The following is a 17,437-nucleotide window of genomic DNA, read 5'->3' as shown; positions in this document are numbered from 1 at the left end:
CAGGCGTTGTTGTAGTTGTAGTGGTGGTGGTAGTCGTTGTGGTTGTAGTTGTGGTCGGGGTTGTAGTTGTCGTTGTTGTTGTAGTGGTAGTAGTTGTCGTAGTCGTAGTAGTCGTCGTGGTTGTAGTAGTAGGAGCAGCCGTAACATGTGAACACGATGCGTGGTAAGAGGTACAGAGACACTGCACGTTGCAGGAATAGTACCAGTAATTGCCAGGATAGGATGGCATCATGTTGAAAAAGAATATGTTATTTCCTGAAACAAAATATTAACATGTTATGTGTTAAACACGACACACGCCAAACTTCAGAAAAAAAAGTAATATCTTGTTTACAGATTTCTCCTCAAAACTATACCAACATGTTACTTTACTTTCCGAGGTTATCACATATTGTCATAATGCTGCTCATTTTTGTGCAAAAGGACGAAAATAAGTGTTCCGTTAAGACGGAAGAAACTTGTCACAAACTGATTAGGTTAGGCTACACTCAACAATATTCTAACCATATGGACCCGTGAAAGTCTGGGTTAGAATATTGGCCTTCAGCAACCCATGCTTGTCGTAAGAGGCGACTGACGGGATCTGGTGGTCAGGCTCGCTGACTTGGTTGACACATGTCTTCGGTTCCCAATTGCGCAGATCGACGCTCATGCTGTTGATCACTGGATTATCTGGTCTAGACTCGATTATTTACAGACCGCCACCATATAACTGGAATATTGCTTCGTGCACTCACTCACTCTAGCTATATGTCGACGGTTTGTAAACAACTATATAGTATTTTTGTTTGCGTTAAACAAACTAAATTAAGACATTCTGTCGACACGATCCTCTATACTCACGTGTCTTCCTTGACTTGTTCTTGGGCGTGTATTTTCTGTGGTATCTCTTGTAGTAACGACAGCCGTTGATGTTGTTGGAGCAGCATGTTCCGCTGTTGTCCAGCCAGCACGAGCGGAGGTCTCTGGTCAGCTTCCTTTCATCGAGAGCCATCAGATATGTTCGTTGTTTGAAGTTTAGGCTTCTGTCCCTGGATCTGGCCCCCACCACGTACACACACATCGCCAGCAATAGCAGGTACTTCATCTTGCTGAGAACACCATGGAAATGTTTCCATATCATATATCCATATAATTAATAATTATAATTAGTCCATTTATATTGCGCTAATTCCACACACATCGCCAGCAAAAGCAGGTACTTCATCTTGCTGAGAACACCATGGAAATGTTTCCATATCATATATCCATGTAATCCATAATAATTAATAATTATAATTAGTCCATTTATATTGCGCTAATTCCACACACATCGCCAGCAATAGCAGGTACTTCATCTTGCTGAGAACACGATGGAAATGTTTCCATATCATATATCCATGTAATTAATAATTATAATTAGTCCATTTATATTGCGCTAATTCCACACACATCGCCAGCAATAGCAGGTACTTCATCTTGCTGAGAACACGATGGAAATGTTTCCATATCATATATCCATATAATTAATAATTATAATTAGTCCATTTATATTGCGCTAATTCCACACACATCGCCAGCAATAGCAGGTACTTCATCTTGCTGAGAACACCACGAAAATGTTTCCATATCATATATCCATGTAATTAATAATAATAATAATAATTAATAATCATAATTAGTTCATTTATATCGCCCTAAATCCACACACATCGCCAGCAAAAGCAGGTACTTCATGTTGCTGAGAACACGTTGGAAATGTTTCAATATCATATATCCATGTAATTAATGATAATAATAATAATTAATAATTATAATTAGTCCATTTTTATTGCGTTAAATCCACACACATCGCCAGCAATAGCAGGTACTTCATCTTGTTGAGAACACCATGAAAATGTTTCCATATCATATACCCATGTAATTAATAATAATAATAATAATAATAATAATTAATAATTATAATTAGTCCATTTATATTGTGCTAAATCCACACCGACAACATGCTCATAGCGTAGACAGTTCATCACAAAGGATAACCAAAGCTGCCTGAGAGACACATATACATCATATCATATGACGTTAGGATATTTTTCAGATGTATATCATCCATGACACAATAATTTTTTCTGTATAACAGATATATCATGCTTCTTAAGAAAATTCTGACAGTGGTGAGTGAGTGAGTTTAGTTTAAGTAACCCATGCTTGTCGTAAGAGGTGACAAACTGGATCTGGTGGTCAGGCTCACTGACTTAGTTGACACATGTCATCGGTTCCCAGTTGTGTAGATCGATGCTCATGATGTTGATCACTGGATTGTCTGGCCCAGACTTGATTATTTACAGACCGCCTCCATATAGCGGGAATATTGCTGAGCGCGGCGTGAAACTAAACACATTCACTTGCTCCCGGCAGTGCAATTTATCAATTATTTAAACAATACAAACAGCTTTTTAAACAATATTCAAACCACATTTTGGCTAGGGTCGCCAGAAATGGTCTTCATACACTGTACCATGTGGGAATCGAACCCCAGTCTTCGGCGTGACGAGCAAACACTGGGCTACCCTATTTATATGTGAGTAATTGGAGAACGCAGTTGTGAACGGAGTGTCAATTATATTAGTGCGTAAGCATACGTTTAGTTAAAAGTTTAGGGACAAAGTAAAGATGTGGAAAAGCTAAGATCATTTCGGTAATTTCAAATTCGAACAAAGGACAATAAATCCAGATTCTCAAATGGACACTTCTCACAATATTTAATTTACTGTTTACCCGATGAACATTGAGAACACTAATGTGAATAACGTGTGGAATCCATTGTCATCAAACATCCCCTAAAATGCTCAACATATTGCTACATTATTACGTGAAAGAATCTTTTTGTAGGAATGTGTACCAGTAGAATGATCTCAAGAATAATAGGCTCGAATCTCCCAAACTTTCTCACAAAAAACTTACTGTAAATCAACTGGTGATGTCAGCCTCCTTTGGAATATTGTTGAGTCGATGTAAGCTTCTTATATACACCTAGCTTTTACCAAACTACGTGGTTACATAATGGTTCGTCAGTTTCCACCATTTTATATCAGATGTCTTTCTTCTTCAAGTATATTTGCAACAAAACGCACAAAGGTTCTTTGTCTGCGAATTCGGAGAGTTTTAATAATGTTTCCGCCATCACAATTCTACGAACGCTTAAGCCAGAGTCAGACAGCACGTTGTTATGGTCGTTACTGCGTGGCCATTGTCTTAGTCAGGAATACAACCAGGACACGCTACTACTCTATAAACAAATGTCATAGCTCATGGGTACATTTATTCAAATGTCAGAACACTGTAAACAGATATTGTATCTGGAGCGCTCAACGTTACGTGTATAACGTAAAATCCGAAATTTCCAGACCGTGTCTAACATACGAAGCACAATTCAACGTCTGCACAATGCATCGTATTTCCTCTAATAAGCTCCCGGGCGCTTATTCTTTTCAACGGACGTCCAGACCCGGCGCTTATTAGAGGCCTGGCGCTTATTGCGCTGACTGGGTGTAATTAATTGTATCTGATACCGCAGCTTTACTCCCGGCACTTATAAGAGGCAATACGGTAATTGTCATCCGGAAATGTAAACATGTAAATACGACTTATTAGTTGGACACTTTTGTTGTCAACCACGTAGAGTATGTGTGATTACAGAATAGGCTGATACACAGAAGAAGATATATCATTTTACTGTACCAGTATGAAGATGTTTATCGATGAATATACTACCTGAATGTACAGACTCCAACCATGGGTGTGCAATACTTTGTTGCGAAAAGGACGGGTTCTTAACTTCAACACTGGTACGTCTGAACATTTGGGGTAATTAGGTAGAAATGAACATGCAATGGTTTCAAATGTTCATCGTCATTGGGGGGCGGTTTCCAATAATGAAGTGATACATAACAAATATATTAGGAACCGCAAATTGGATATGATTGTTCCCTTTTCGCGAACACCGGGTGTCAATCCTGATTTTCAGTGGTTCATCCACATAATATTCACAGTTATGTGTCTCTTTACACCAAAACGTGTTTATTTTTTAAAATATTCCAGCTACATGGCTATAAATAATCGAGTTTTGAGCAGACAATCCAGTGATCAACACCATGAGCATCGACGTAAGCAATTAGGATACGATGAAATGTGTCAACAAAGTCAGCAAGCCTTACGACCCGGTCCCGTTAGTCGCATCTTAGGACAAGCATGGGTGGCCTAAGGCCAATTCCTCACGGTTTTCACCAAAACAGACTGACTGACTGACTGACTGACTGGATGGATGGATGGATGGATGGATGGATGGATAAATAAATAAATAAATAAATAAATAAATAAATAAATAAATAAATAAATAAATAAATAAATAAATAAATAAATAAATAAATAAATAAATAAATAAATAAATAAATAAATAAATAAACACCAAACAAACAACATAAATACCCTTGAAAATATTTATATATGAATAGACGTATTTATATGACTGGCTTCTGTTCAAAAACATGTAATTGGAAATGATTTATATACATATATCAGCAATAGTATAATAGCATAATGCACGCTTTCTAGAAAGAAAGTCATTGGTGCCGCAAATTTGCTCTGCATGGATGGTATGTCTCGAAGTTATAAGGTCCCAAACTAGTAAAGCCAACTATGTTTATAACGAACACTCTTATAACGAACTGACAGATATAACGACCTGTTAGTTTTGTCCTGTCACTTGCTGCTTATTTTAGTCGATATGGTTATAACGAATACGCTAATAACGAACTGACAGATATAACGACCTGTTAGTTTTGTCCTGTCACCTGCTGCTTATTTTAGTCGATATGGTTATAACGAATACGCTAATAACGAACTGACAGATATAACGACCTGTTAGCTTTGTCCTGTCACCTGCTGCTTATTTTAGTCGATATGGTTATAACGAATACGCTAATAACGAACTGACAGATATAACGACGTGTTAGTTTTTTGCTGTCACCTGCTGCTTATTTTAGTCGATATGTTTAAAACGAATACGCTCATAACGAACTGACAGATATAACGACCTGTTAGTTTTGTCCTGTCACCTGCTGCTTATTTTAGTCGATATGTTTATAACGAATACGCTCATAACGACCTGACAGCTATAACGACCTGTTAGTTTTGTCCTGTCTCTTGCTGCTTATTTTAGTCGATATGTTTTATAACGAATACGCTAATAACGAACTGACAGATATAACGACGTGTTAGTTTTGTCCTGTCACCTGCTGCTTATTTTAGTCGATATGGTTATAACGAATACGCTAATAACGAACTGACAGATATAACGACCTGTTAGTTTTGTCCTGTCACTTGCTGCTTATTTTAGTCGATATGGTTATAACGAATACGGTAATAACGAACTGACAGATATAACGACCTGTTAGCTTTGTCCTGCTCAACAGACAGCAACAGATATAACGACTGCTGCGTATTTTAGTCGATATGGTTATAACGAATACGCTAATAACGAACTGACAGATATAACGACCTGTTAGTTTTGTCCTGTCACCTGCTGCGTATTTTAGTCGATATGGTTATAACGAATACGCTAATAACGAACTGACAGATATAACGACCTGTTAGTTTTGTCCTGTCACTTGCTGCTTATTCTGCTTATGGTTATAACGAACTACGGTTGTAACAAGCTAAAATACCTGGTCCCTTCAAGTTCGTTATAAACAATATTCGACACGGCTTTAAACAAACCTCACTCACTTAGCCCGTTCTATTTCAGACATGAACATTCATGCAACAAAAGAACCCGAACAATTTTTATGAAAGCAATTGACGAAGTAACATCGTTTTCACAATCACGTATAATTCACACCTAGTTTAATCCCCCACCTAGTTTAATCCCCCGCCCAGTTTCCTTTCCCCAACTGCCGCTCTGAATGTTTCAAAGAAACCATGATTCACATTATTTGTGGAAGGGAGGTTGTATGAACCACCCCTCTCTGCGATATCTCACAATAGTAGGGCAAATATACGTCTACTTGACCCAGCTATGGGGGTAAGGCAACGTAAGACGGGTACACGACGACAAACGACGACACCCAGACAAGGAAGACCAGTACATGCAAACACAATCTTGTAACTTCAGAGGTTACATATACGTGCGTACTTATAACTGGAAGAGCCCTGTAAGGTCACCTCGCGATAGCAATATGTTTCTTACGTTGTTGGTTGTGATATTGATGTCATTGGTGATGTGGGACCATTATGATATGCCTGTTTGAGTGAGCGTTGAAAGAGTCGAGTCCCTGCTTTGAGGTAGAAGTGAACGTGGTTAATATTCTCCCGTAAACTCTCTGTGTAACGATTATCGACTCTATTGACATATGACAGCGAGTGAGTTTAGTTTTATGCTGTTTTTTGCAATATTCGACACTGCGGAAATGGGATTTACTCATAGTACCCAAGTGGGAAATAGAGCCCGGGTCTTCGGCGTGAACGCCTTGATCACTAGGCTACAACACTGCCAAAACCTACACAACCAGAGCAGCACTTGATCAAGAAAAACTAAGGAATAATAACTGACTCAATTTTATTACAAATCGCTAAACAACCAAAATTGATGTGTAGAATCCTTTAAATACAATATATTTTGTTCATACATGTTACAAAGGCAAAGCAATTAATTTGAACATTTGTCTTCATGAATAATTTTATTTACCGTTACACTGGCAAAATGTATTAATGACAATTCAAGATACCGAACTCCACAATGTAAACGAAATTACAACAATGAAACAGGAATACGCCTAGAATTTGTTGTAAATTATGGACACTGATTTTCGACTCAGTATTCAGAATAAAAACAAAATCAAATTGTTAGTTCACTTTAGAAAACTTTGTTTGGCTCTGAACCATTGCCAGGAACATTCGTTTTGTAATACGATCACGTCAAACATTCCTTATCGAATCCACAAGCAATTCAATACATTAGCATATTCACTCGTTAACACCATCTTATGAGCCAGTAAGGCTATGTTGAGTCAACGACGTTTATTACTAGTGGTCCTGTCAGCCTATTCAACTCTTGTTCAGTCGCCCTTGCCAGCCGTTCGACCAATGTATCGTCTCCGGCCCATCATAGGCCTTTGTGTGGTTGTTTAACTTGGGTGTGCCAATCCAAAGTAATGGCTGCCGTGCATTCATAGTATCCTCAAATGTTTACCAACTCCACAAAATGAATAGTGCAGATATATAACGTATTTTGACAGATATTCCGCCCTGGTAAGCGAGAAAGAAGATGGCGGCGATCAAACTGCTAACGCTTGCCTTGGCCGTACAAGCCGTAAGGTCCGATTTTACAGGTGAGAATAGGAACATATTTCAATATCATTACGAAAAAGATATTCAAATCAAAATGTGACTCTTTTTTATTGTTGTTGATAATTTTTTTCCGTACCTTTAGAGGGTGGGAGGCTGTGATGATTCGCCGTCCAAAAAGTTCGAGAAAACATTATGTAACATCGTACCATTCTTTTAACATATAAATTTATATGTTTCTCCTAGTATTGTTATGTGTATTAAATGAAAAACCGTAAAAGAGATTCGTGGTTTGAATACAATTCCTTGAGGCTTAAGTTCTGGTCTTAGATGCTTTTCCGTTTTTTACCATGACCATCCAGACGGCCTCGATTAATGAAACGTTGAGTAAACATTTTGATCAATTTATTGATCGACCAAACATGGTTGTCCTGTTGCATTGTTAAAATGTCCTATTATACGTTAATATTAAGAAAAACGTTGGTAGCTATAACGACCTGTATCGGTATCGATGGATAGCATGGCCAACCTTTGTATTAAACAAGACAATTACTCCAAATAAATATCTTTGCAGTATGTAAACTCGGTTTAACCATTTTACCTTTTAAATATTTTTCAAGAGTTCGAGTATCGTGGTATGGAAAAGAGATTAGTTTGTTATTTGTTTACCAAAACGTTCCAAAATCATATGTCGTCATGCTCCACTGCAAGACTATATATACACAATGACATGAATCTCCGCATATATACGAACACGTCTTTTTTATGTAAATTTATTGCATGCTAAAATCCAACATACGGGCCGTGTCAGACTGCGACGTGTGCAGTACATATATACGATTGTCAAACGTGTCTGAGTGATATCGCACACAAACCATTCTCAACACCACGACCGATACCCCACCTTGATTAATTTGGTCCCTTGGCATTTCAGAATGTGCACATTATCAAACAAAATACGCTTTTGCAAAACGTATGCAAACCTGATTCGAATAGAATTCTCGAGCGCTGTAATGATTTTGAAAAGGTATATAGTAAAACTGGTAAGATATAAAAGGTTAAATTTGATTAAAGATATGAAATTTTAAATGCGTAAGTATTTAAGAAGTAATTGAAGCAAGAAGATGCCCTGATTTACTTTCTAATAATAAATGATACAAGGAAGTTGCTATGTAAACAACTCTTTGTTGGTGTTGTGTCAAGTATGGGGGACACACTAGACAATGTCACCCCATCCCACCTCTTGTATTGAGCAAATGTATGAACCTTCTCGCTTCAGTTAGCAATAGGCTTGTATGTTAAAACGTGATGTCTGTGAATCAGACCCACCCTGTAAGCACACAGTGCTGTGAATGACAACATGACGCTTAAGAAAGCAGCTTGCTATGTGGACATGATGGACGTATATGAAGGCAAATGTACATTTAGAGGAACGTCGTACTTCAAAAACGTAGGCATGATAATATCTTAACGGCAATGGGGAGACTAGCCTAAACAGAAAGATATTCTGCCCATATACATTCGTTTTTAATGAGTTTAGCTCTTACATTGATATAGTTACCGTTGAATCAAAATATTACAGTCAAGATATCGAGGTTTATGAGCAAATGAGTTAACAAATGTTCAAAGTCTTTCACTAGCTCTAAAGTTAGCTAACATAATTTCATTTGAAGTCTCAGTAAAGGATAACGTGTCTTGATTATTTGTTTCGTTAAATGGTTAAGTACAATGGTGATGTGGTCTAATATTTTTGCCTTCAGGTATATATCAAGTACATTTGTATCATATGACGTATTATTGTATGTAATAAACACTATGGCTCTGGGTACTATCTGCACAGCATTTGCATGATATCATGTATATTTCATGCTCTCAAACTTTAACAATGAAAATACTCGCTGTTTGGGTTAGCGAGTCAGTTAGTTGGGTTGGGTTAAAGATTGAGTTCAAGAGTAATTCCCCCTATTTAATTTGTAACATAAGCTAATCAGATGTGCCACCTGTAACATATGATAATCATGATAATAATAATAATAATATTTTAATAATAACGGTCCATTTCTCATGCGCATTTCTCCATGCACACTGCATGCTCGAAGGGCCCAAAACAATATGTGTATTACTATGACACCGTATAACACAAGCTGCCTGTATGGCGCTAGAAGGTTATAGTCACATGAATATCCTGATTTGATTGCTATATCATCAATACCCCATCTGTATTTCAGTGTGTACGCTTCTCTATCGTGATGGCGTCTGTTACGAAGGAGGATGTCCAAGGGGAACTGTCAAGCAGGCTGATACGTTTTTTCAACTTCGTATCTTGCAGAACCGGCTTTGACTGTTGTACTGGAACACGTGAGTATTCTTCTTTAGTAAACAGTTATCACGGAGAGTTCCCGAGTTAATGTTACTTGTGGAAAATAGAGTGAGCATTCGTTTTCCCTCTCCGTAACCTGCAAGACCCGTGAAGATCAGAGTTAGAATTGATTTTCAGCGACCCATGCTTGTCGTAAGCGGCGACTAACGGGATCGGGTGGTCAGGCTTGCTGACTTGGTTGACACATGTCATCGTATCCCAATTGCGTAGAACGATTCAGATGATGTTGATCACTGGATTGTCCGGTCCAGACTCGATCATTTACAGACCTCCGCCATATAGCTTGGATATTGCTGAGTGCGGCGTTAAACAACAATCAACTATAATCTGCAATATACGCTGTGCATAAGCACGACGGATCAATCCGAATGCGCGTACAGGTACGACTTCAAGTACATGTACAGAATCAGGAATACTTTCTTTTCATTTTACATACGAAGGTTATCTGAAGATATACGTAAGATATCAACCATACTACATATCACGAAGTCAGGTGAATTCCTTTAGCTACATGTATGCTCGTTTGTGCGTATACCCTGTCCAAAATACCCACGATATAGCACGAGTCGCTATATTTTGAGAGTGATATTGAATAAATACAAGTATTGTATTAACAGGGGCGGTGGGGTAGCCTAGTGGTTAAAGCGTTGGCTCGTCACGCCGAAGACCCGGGTTCGAATCCCCACATGGGTACAATGTGTGAACCCCATTTCTGGTGTCCCCCTCCGTGATCTTGCTGGAATATTGCTAAAAGCGGCGTAAAACCAAACTCAGTCAGTCAGTCAGTCAGTATTGTATGAACAAGAGCGCAACTTTTAATGATTGAGGACTTATTCTGTAATGGCAGTATCTTTACCGGTTGCAATCATTCACAATCAGCAAATATTTATGTCCGAGGTCTGTTTCAGTAGCAACAACAACAACAACAACTTTTTCGAGATCTATTTTTCATATTTTCTTATTGTTCTTACACATTTTCATAGTTTTGCATAATTATGTAAATGTATTTCATACAAATGACTTATTATAGCTTATTGCAAAATATTTTTACGATGGATCTATAGTTGGTAAACGTCACACCGAAGACCCGGGTTCGATTCCCCACATGGGTACAATGTCTGAAACCCATTTCTGGTGTCCCCCGACTTGAAATTGCTGGAATATTGCTAACAGCGGCGTAAACTAAACTCACTCACTTTCTTCATAGCGGTGGCCAGTTGTGCGAACGAGGACAACTGTGGTGTATGGGGACCTACTGCTCGATTAGCGTTTTCTGCGGACGACAAACCAAAGCAAGCCCCCTGGCAGGCATCACTTCGACGCATGAATGGTCCCAATCTTCCCAAAACCCTGGCTAATTCACTTCATAGCGCTGGCGGAGTTCTTTTCCAAAAGAACTGGGTTCTCACGGACTGTGCAGCACTTATGAGGTATGCATACATTATCGTTGAAACACGTTTGTACAATTTACACTTATTAACTTATTAAAAGGTTACATTATACAACATGATAAACAAGTCGTTCTTTCTAAGACTTGATCAATCAGTGGATTGTCTGGTTCAGGTTGTGACAGAGCTGGAATATAGTGCGGCGTTATACAACATACACTCGGTTCTAAATCTCACCACTCGTGAAGATCTGGGTTAGAATTGGTCTTCACCAACCCATGCTTGTCGTAAGAGGCGACTAACGGGATTGGGTGGTAGGGCTCGCTGAGTTGGTTGACACATGACCTCGTTTCCCAAATTGCAAAGATCACTGGATTGTCTGGCCCAGACTTGATTATTAACAGATCGCCGTCTTATAGCTGGAACATTGCCCAGTGCTGCGTTTAACAAACAAATCAATAAATAAACAAACAAACAAACATATTTGCAAGCCTTACTTTGAGGTATGTAAGTGTCCATGCATAACACCATCAGAGAAGTAGGCTTTTAAAAGACAATCGTATTAATGGACTTTGACATAGTACCATTTTGTTACTAAAATTCCCATAAATTAGATGTTTGACACGTATACTGACTGCATCAGAATGTCATAATAACATATACGTTTCAGAAACGGTTTCTTCTTTGTATGTTGACGTTGTACAATTCCATTCAACCAATGAATAAAAACGATAAAACTCTTACCATAATCAATAAAATATCTTCTGAAAGTTGTTGTGTTGTGCTATTCCAACTTTAACCATGTACTTATGAATCACTGCCAGTTGGAGGCTTCAAGATATTCTCAAAAAGGTTAGCTTATGTTGCCTGATCGCTGGTACCAGTCACAACCAAGTCACCAGAGGAACATATTCATATAACGCAACTCTGTTTTAGTTTAAGGTACTTTCATGAAGTTTTCTTAATGGAAATTCTTTTGAAGCATATTTTTTGCAAACCTGGAATTCCTTTAAGCTACACGTGGCTAAATTTCATGTGCACAACGATGTTATAGGAAATATAACGGTGTTACATGCTGGACTCACCGATGACCTTGGACACTTGAACATCCAGCAAAGTATCGTTGTGGTATCTTCGCAGTAGGTTTGACCACTGGAGTTTGGAAATCAATGGTCAAAAATAGAAAACGTCAGCGAGAGAAACCCCTGGATTATCTGCCGAAACATCCAGCAAGATATCGTTGTAATTTCTGCGCAGTAGGAGTTGCCAAAGGTTTGACAGGTGGAGTTTGAGAATTAATGGTCACAAATACAAAAGAACCCGTGGACTATCTGCCGAAACATCCAGCAAGATATCGTTGTAATATCTGTGCAGTAGGAGTTGCCAATGTTTTACAACTGGAGTTTTAGAATCGATGGTCACAAATACAAAAGAATTACCTCTGGCCTATCTGCCGAAACATCCAGCAAGGTATCGTTGTAATATATCTGCGCAGTAGGAGTGGCCAAAGATGAAAGGTTCAAAATACGAGCGAGAAGAACCTCTTGATTATTTGTCGAAACAAAATCCAGTTGATCTAAAATACAAAACAGCGGTGAAACACATCAACTGATCTTTGAAAAGAGATGACACATGTCTTGTCAATTTCTGTCTGTACCAATTACCACTGAAACTATGTGAATGAATACATTCGGATACAAACTGTAATACTTGTACCAAAGTGTTTATATAGGGTCTGGAAATATATCCATCCTGTTTAGGTGAAATCTACTTCTGTTTTCAGTGTAGGAAGACGTGACGTAGACGAAACATATCAAGATAGAATGATTGTTGTTTTGGGTGAATACAACATCGCAGCTCCCGAAGTCTACAATAACGTTCAGCAGGAACAGATCCGTCAAGTGAAGAACGTGTATTTTCATCCATCCTACAAATACAACGTCACGTCAACGTTCGGAGACGTTTTGATCGACTACAGCGCCACGAACAACCAGGATCCTTTTCAAGGTACTTCTTCTGCAATTGATCTGGAAACGTATCGAAATTTTAGAAATATCTATTAGTGCGAACATGAGAGATGTTTATAGTTTATGCTCATCATTTACAGGATTCATATTCTGTCAAGAATCTTATTACTTTGGTTTTCAAAGGGGGTAAAAATAGTATGCACATTTTTTATTGACCTCGTTTTGTTTTGTTTTCGGATATTGATCCGCAGAGACGTGTTGGCCTTGTAAATTCGTCAATAGAGTAGAGTTAGCATCCAATGTCCTTAAATGACTCGTGACACATTTAGTTTTGATACTGCATTTTGTTATTAGTCATACTTTCACTGATATTCTATCTGCACAATTGTTCTATTTGCAATCTATATTTCGTCGTCCTTTTTATTTATTTCTACTCATGTTCTCTTTTTACTATTATCTCTTTGTGCAATTTATATATTTGCACTATTGTTCTATTTGTACCATTTATTTATGTTTACTAATAACTTATGTGCACTATTAATAGTAATGTTCTATTTGTACTATTGTTCTATTGCACTATTGTTCTATAGTTCTATTTGCACAATTTATCTATGTTTACTAATGTCTTATTTGTACGGTTTATAGTAAATAAATGTTCTTTTTGTAGTATTGTTCTATTTGCACTATTGTATTGTTTGCGTTTTTGTTCAAATCTCACTATTGTTGTATTTGCAGCCAACTCCTTCTGTATGATTGAGTTAACTGAATCAGTCACGTACAATGATTGGGTGAGGCCAATATGTCTACCGAGATCAAATGTATGCAGCCAAATTGAGTCCTGCCGAGTTACTGGATGGGGAATAACGGAAGACGAAAGTGAGTCACATTGCCAAACAACAACAACAACAACAACAATAATATGCAGACCTCGCCTTTTAAATGTCTCGCTTGCATCCCAAGTCGTCAGACTCCCTATTGTTATCGGTGCCTTTGGTTTGGTACCTCCTGATCTCCTGGTACCTCCAGATCAGGAGAGTGCCCGGGTTCTCCACCGGGAGTACAGTCCTTCTGACACTCTGGGTAATGCAGAAGGCTACAGTGTTGGGGAGTCTACATATTCTTCGGAAAGTTCTTGGTGGATTCGACTAGGCAGCGTTTCCTGGGAGAAGTCCCATTCGCTGTCTGGGCTGCGTGTAGAGCGGACAAGGGCCCTGAGCTGATGATGAGCCTGACCAGCCTGACTGTGCCAGGATCACCCGAACCCTCTCTGCTGCTTACTATTTTTAATCTGTAAAATATAATGACAACACACTTTCAAAATTTACACAAATTACTCATTTATTTTAGGAAAACCTAATGTCATTTGTCTAATTTCAGGACTGAAGGACCTTCTTCAAGTCGCCTATCTAAACTCATTCAGCAAAGCTGCATGTGAAGCGATTGCCTATTACACCACAGCTTCCAACGCATCGTTCCCTAGCAACACCAAATGTGCCCAAAACATAGCTACTACATACTCTTGCGTGGTAAGAAAGATTCATTACCTAATTCAGTTAGTCGTCATGCTTACTACATGACGTGTCCCTTTCATTCCTCAAACGTATTCAATTTTCCTTGAACGGGAACTGCATATTTTGAAGGGCAACAAAACCATTTCCATTATCATAGTGAGTGAGTGAGTGAGTGAGTTAAGTTTTACGCTGCACTCAGCAATACCCCAGCTATATGGTGGCGGTCTGTAAATAATCGAGTCAGGACCAGACAATCCAGTGATCAACATCATGAGCATCGATCTACGCAATTGGGATACGATGACATGCGTCAACCAGGTTCCATTCCCCACATGGGTACAATGTGTGAAGCCAATTTTGGAGTTCCCCGCCGTGATATTGCTGGAATATTGCTAAAAGCGGCGTAAACCCATACTCACTCACTCGCCATAATCATTAGAAATATCTGATATATGGCAAGAAGCTTGTACGATTTCGACTAACAAATGAGAACGGGTTTATGAATCAGGATCAAATAGCGATGCAACCGCGTAATCCTGCCCCAAAGGTGGCAACTGTCACAAACACATGCAAAGCTAAGTCAATTACTCAGCTGAAAAAGGATAGGGCACATAAAAATACCATGACGCTGAGTAAGTATTGTTACGGCAATATCATCCGTTCAGAAACGGCTTAACATGGTCAACAGTATTAAAAATATGCAACATACTATTTTCATGGGAACATACTACAGCTTGTTCAGCTTGACCTGATCAAGTGAATACTAATGAATTGTGTGACCGTGTCACAACTGGTTGGGTCTATTATTGTGAAGGGGTGCACCTTTGTCAGATGATTGGTGTAAACGAGTGGACTGATTGTTGTGCCCATGTTGAAAATTTGGAAAGCGACTCCTGGGACAGAAATATTGCAGTTGAACATGAAATACAAAAATGATAATTGAACTGGATGTAGATAGTGATAGCGAGAGTGAAAGGATTGTGAAAGTAACTGACGCTGTAAGTTGTAAAGTTAGCAAACCAAACTAGATAGCACATGACTGTATAAACAATTCAATCAAAACATGAAATGATTGGGTTTTTTCAGAAGTGTTGTTTTCCGGGACAAGTTCTGTAACGAATCTGTGTATGCATGCTTCACATTAATAACATTCTCTGCACCCCTATTTAATGAAGATAACCACATCTGCCGTTTGTGCCATTTGACCTCCGGGATCTTGCATATGCGGAATAGCTCAGGTCAAGCTGAACAAGCTGTAAGGAAAGCAAAACGCGGAAGCCAATGGGCTTTTTACATTTTGCTTTGATCAAACCTCAATTCTTTTAGTTTCGCACAAGGTGTAAGTAGTACTCATAATTTGTTTTTTAAAAAATCTAAATCAGCAGGGAGGAAGGATTTTAAATTCGTTGTTTTTGTTTCACAATTATGTGCAGAATTATGCATAGTGATTAACCGTTAATTAAGCAATATGTTTCACTTCATTTTGGAGCATAAGTCGTATTTGTAATTATTTTACATGTAGAGCAAACTACAGGAAATCAAATAATTGAACAAGTATGTATCTGTACCAGTAGTTACTTAATGAGTGAATGAGTTTTGTTTTATGCCGCTTTAAGGAATATCCCAGCAATATCACGGCGGGTACACCAGAAATGGGCAGTAAGTACTTACGGCCAATGGCATATTGTATGACGAGGATTTTGGGGAAAAGGTAGCCGGTGTTGAAAATAAATATTAACATTAACGAGATTTCTTAAATATATAAACCTCTGAGCTTATATGAGTGAGTGAGTATGGTTTTCCGTCGCTTTTAGCAATATTCCAGCAATATCACGGCGGGGTGAGCTTATTTACCGTTTATAGATAACCTATAGGCCATAACAATTTGTTCAGACTCTAGGGGCAGTGGAGTGGCCTAGTGGTTAAAGCGTTCGCTCGTCACGCCGAAGAAACGGGTTCGATTACCCCATGGGTACTATGTGTGAAGCCCATACCTGGTGCCATCCGCCGTCATATTGCTGGAATATTGCTAAAAGCGACGTAAAACTAAAACTCACTCACTCACTGACGTTTATGACCGACACCTGTATCCTCCTGTTGTTCCAGGGTGACTACGGGGGACCATTTGCCTGTGATGACCCCACCAACAATTACAGAACCACCCTGCAAGGTGTGATGACCACTCGTATCCCGTGTGAGAGCAGCACCATTCTCGTATCGGACGTTCCTAATGTTGTTAACTGGGTTTGGGACACGTGTACCGCCACCTTGTAAACACACCGAGGATATCCTCAGCCCCCAGCATCTTCAAAGTCTTTCAGCGGAATTACGGACAGTTTGTAATTGTAATCAATGACGAAAGATGTTTCAATATTGAACTTTTACTCATAAATTCTTTTGTTTCCTTTTATTTGTTTCTTTTGTGTACGTTTTCAGAAACACACAAAACAATCTCTGGATATGGTCAATGACCTTCTCCAATACAGCCAGTACATGTATGTACGATTCCTCACATTTAGATTGAAATGCTTCGTATGCACATGTGTAAATTAAAACCCTTGACATTTATAAGTGAATATGTGTCAGTTGTATTCAGTTGCTGAGTTCAGTGTTAAACAACGAACCAACCAAATTCAGTTTCAACTGTTTATGCGACTATGTTTCACTGTTTGTGACAGTCACACGTTGCTGGAACAGTTTCCAATAAAAGGGTCCCGTTGAACAAAATTAAAATAGCAAATACATAATGTGAGGTGAGGTGAAATTGGGTTTAACGTCGTGCTTGAGAATATTTCGCTCATATGACGACGTGCATGCGTGTGTATGTGTATGTGCGGCTGCTTGTACTAGCCCAGACTTAAGCTGGTT

At 38.7% G+C, this 17,437-nt stretch overlaps 1 protein-coding gene across 1 annotated transcript; it reads left to right on the top strand.

The window, feature by feature from the left end:
• Positions 1 to 7,277: 7,277 nt before the first annotated feature.
• On the top strand, positions 7,278 to 17,145 carry LOC124260367 (transmembrane protease serine 9-like). Its single transcript, XM_046694661.1, has 7 exons — positions 7,278 to 7,367; positions 9,552 to 9,681; positions 10,911 to 11,133; positions 12,875 to 13,098; positions 13,794 to 13,934; positions 14,436 to 14,584; positions 16,676 to 17,145. Exons 2-7 carry the CDS (start codon positions 9,573 to 9,575, stop codon positions 16,841 to 16,843), a joined length of 1,014 nt encoding a protein of 337 aa, XP_046550617.1. The 5' UTR covers positions 7,278 to 7,367; positions 9,552 to 9,572; the 3' UTR covers positions 16,844 to 17,145.
• Positions 17,146 to 17,437: the final 292 nt, after the last annotated feature.

This window comes from Haliotis rubra, unplaced genomic scaffold, assembly GCF_003918875.1.
Source record: "Haliotis rubra isolate DU_JTF1 unplaced genomic scaffold, ASM391887v1 Scf76, whole genome shotgun sequence".
NCBI lineage: Eukaryota > Metazoa > Mollusca > Gastropoda > Lepetellida > Haliotidae > Haliotis > Haliotis rubra.
Note: the sequence above shows the minus strand (reverse complement) of the source record. Positions and strands in the feature narration are given on the sequence as shown.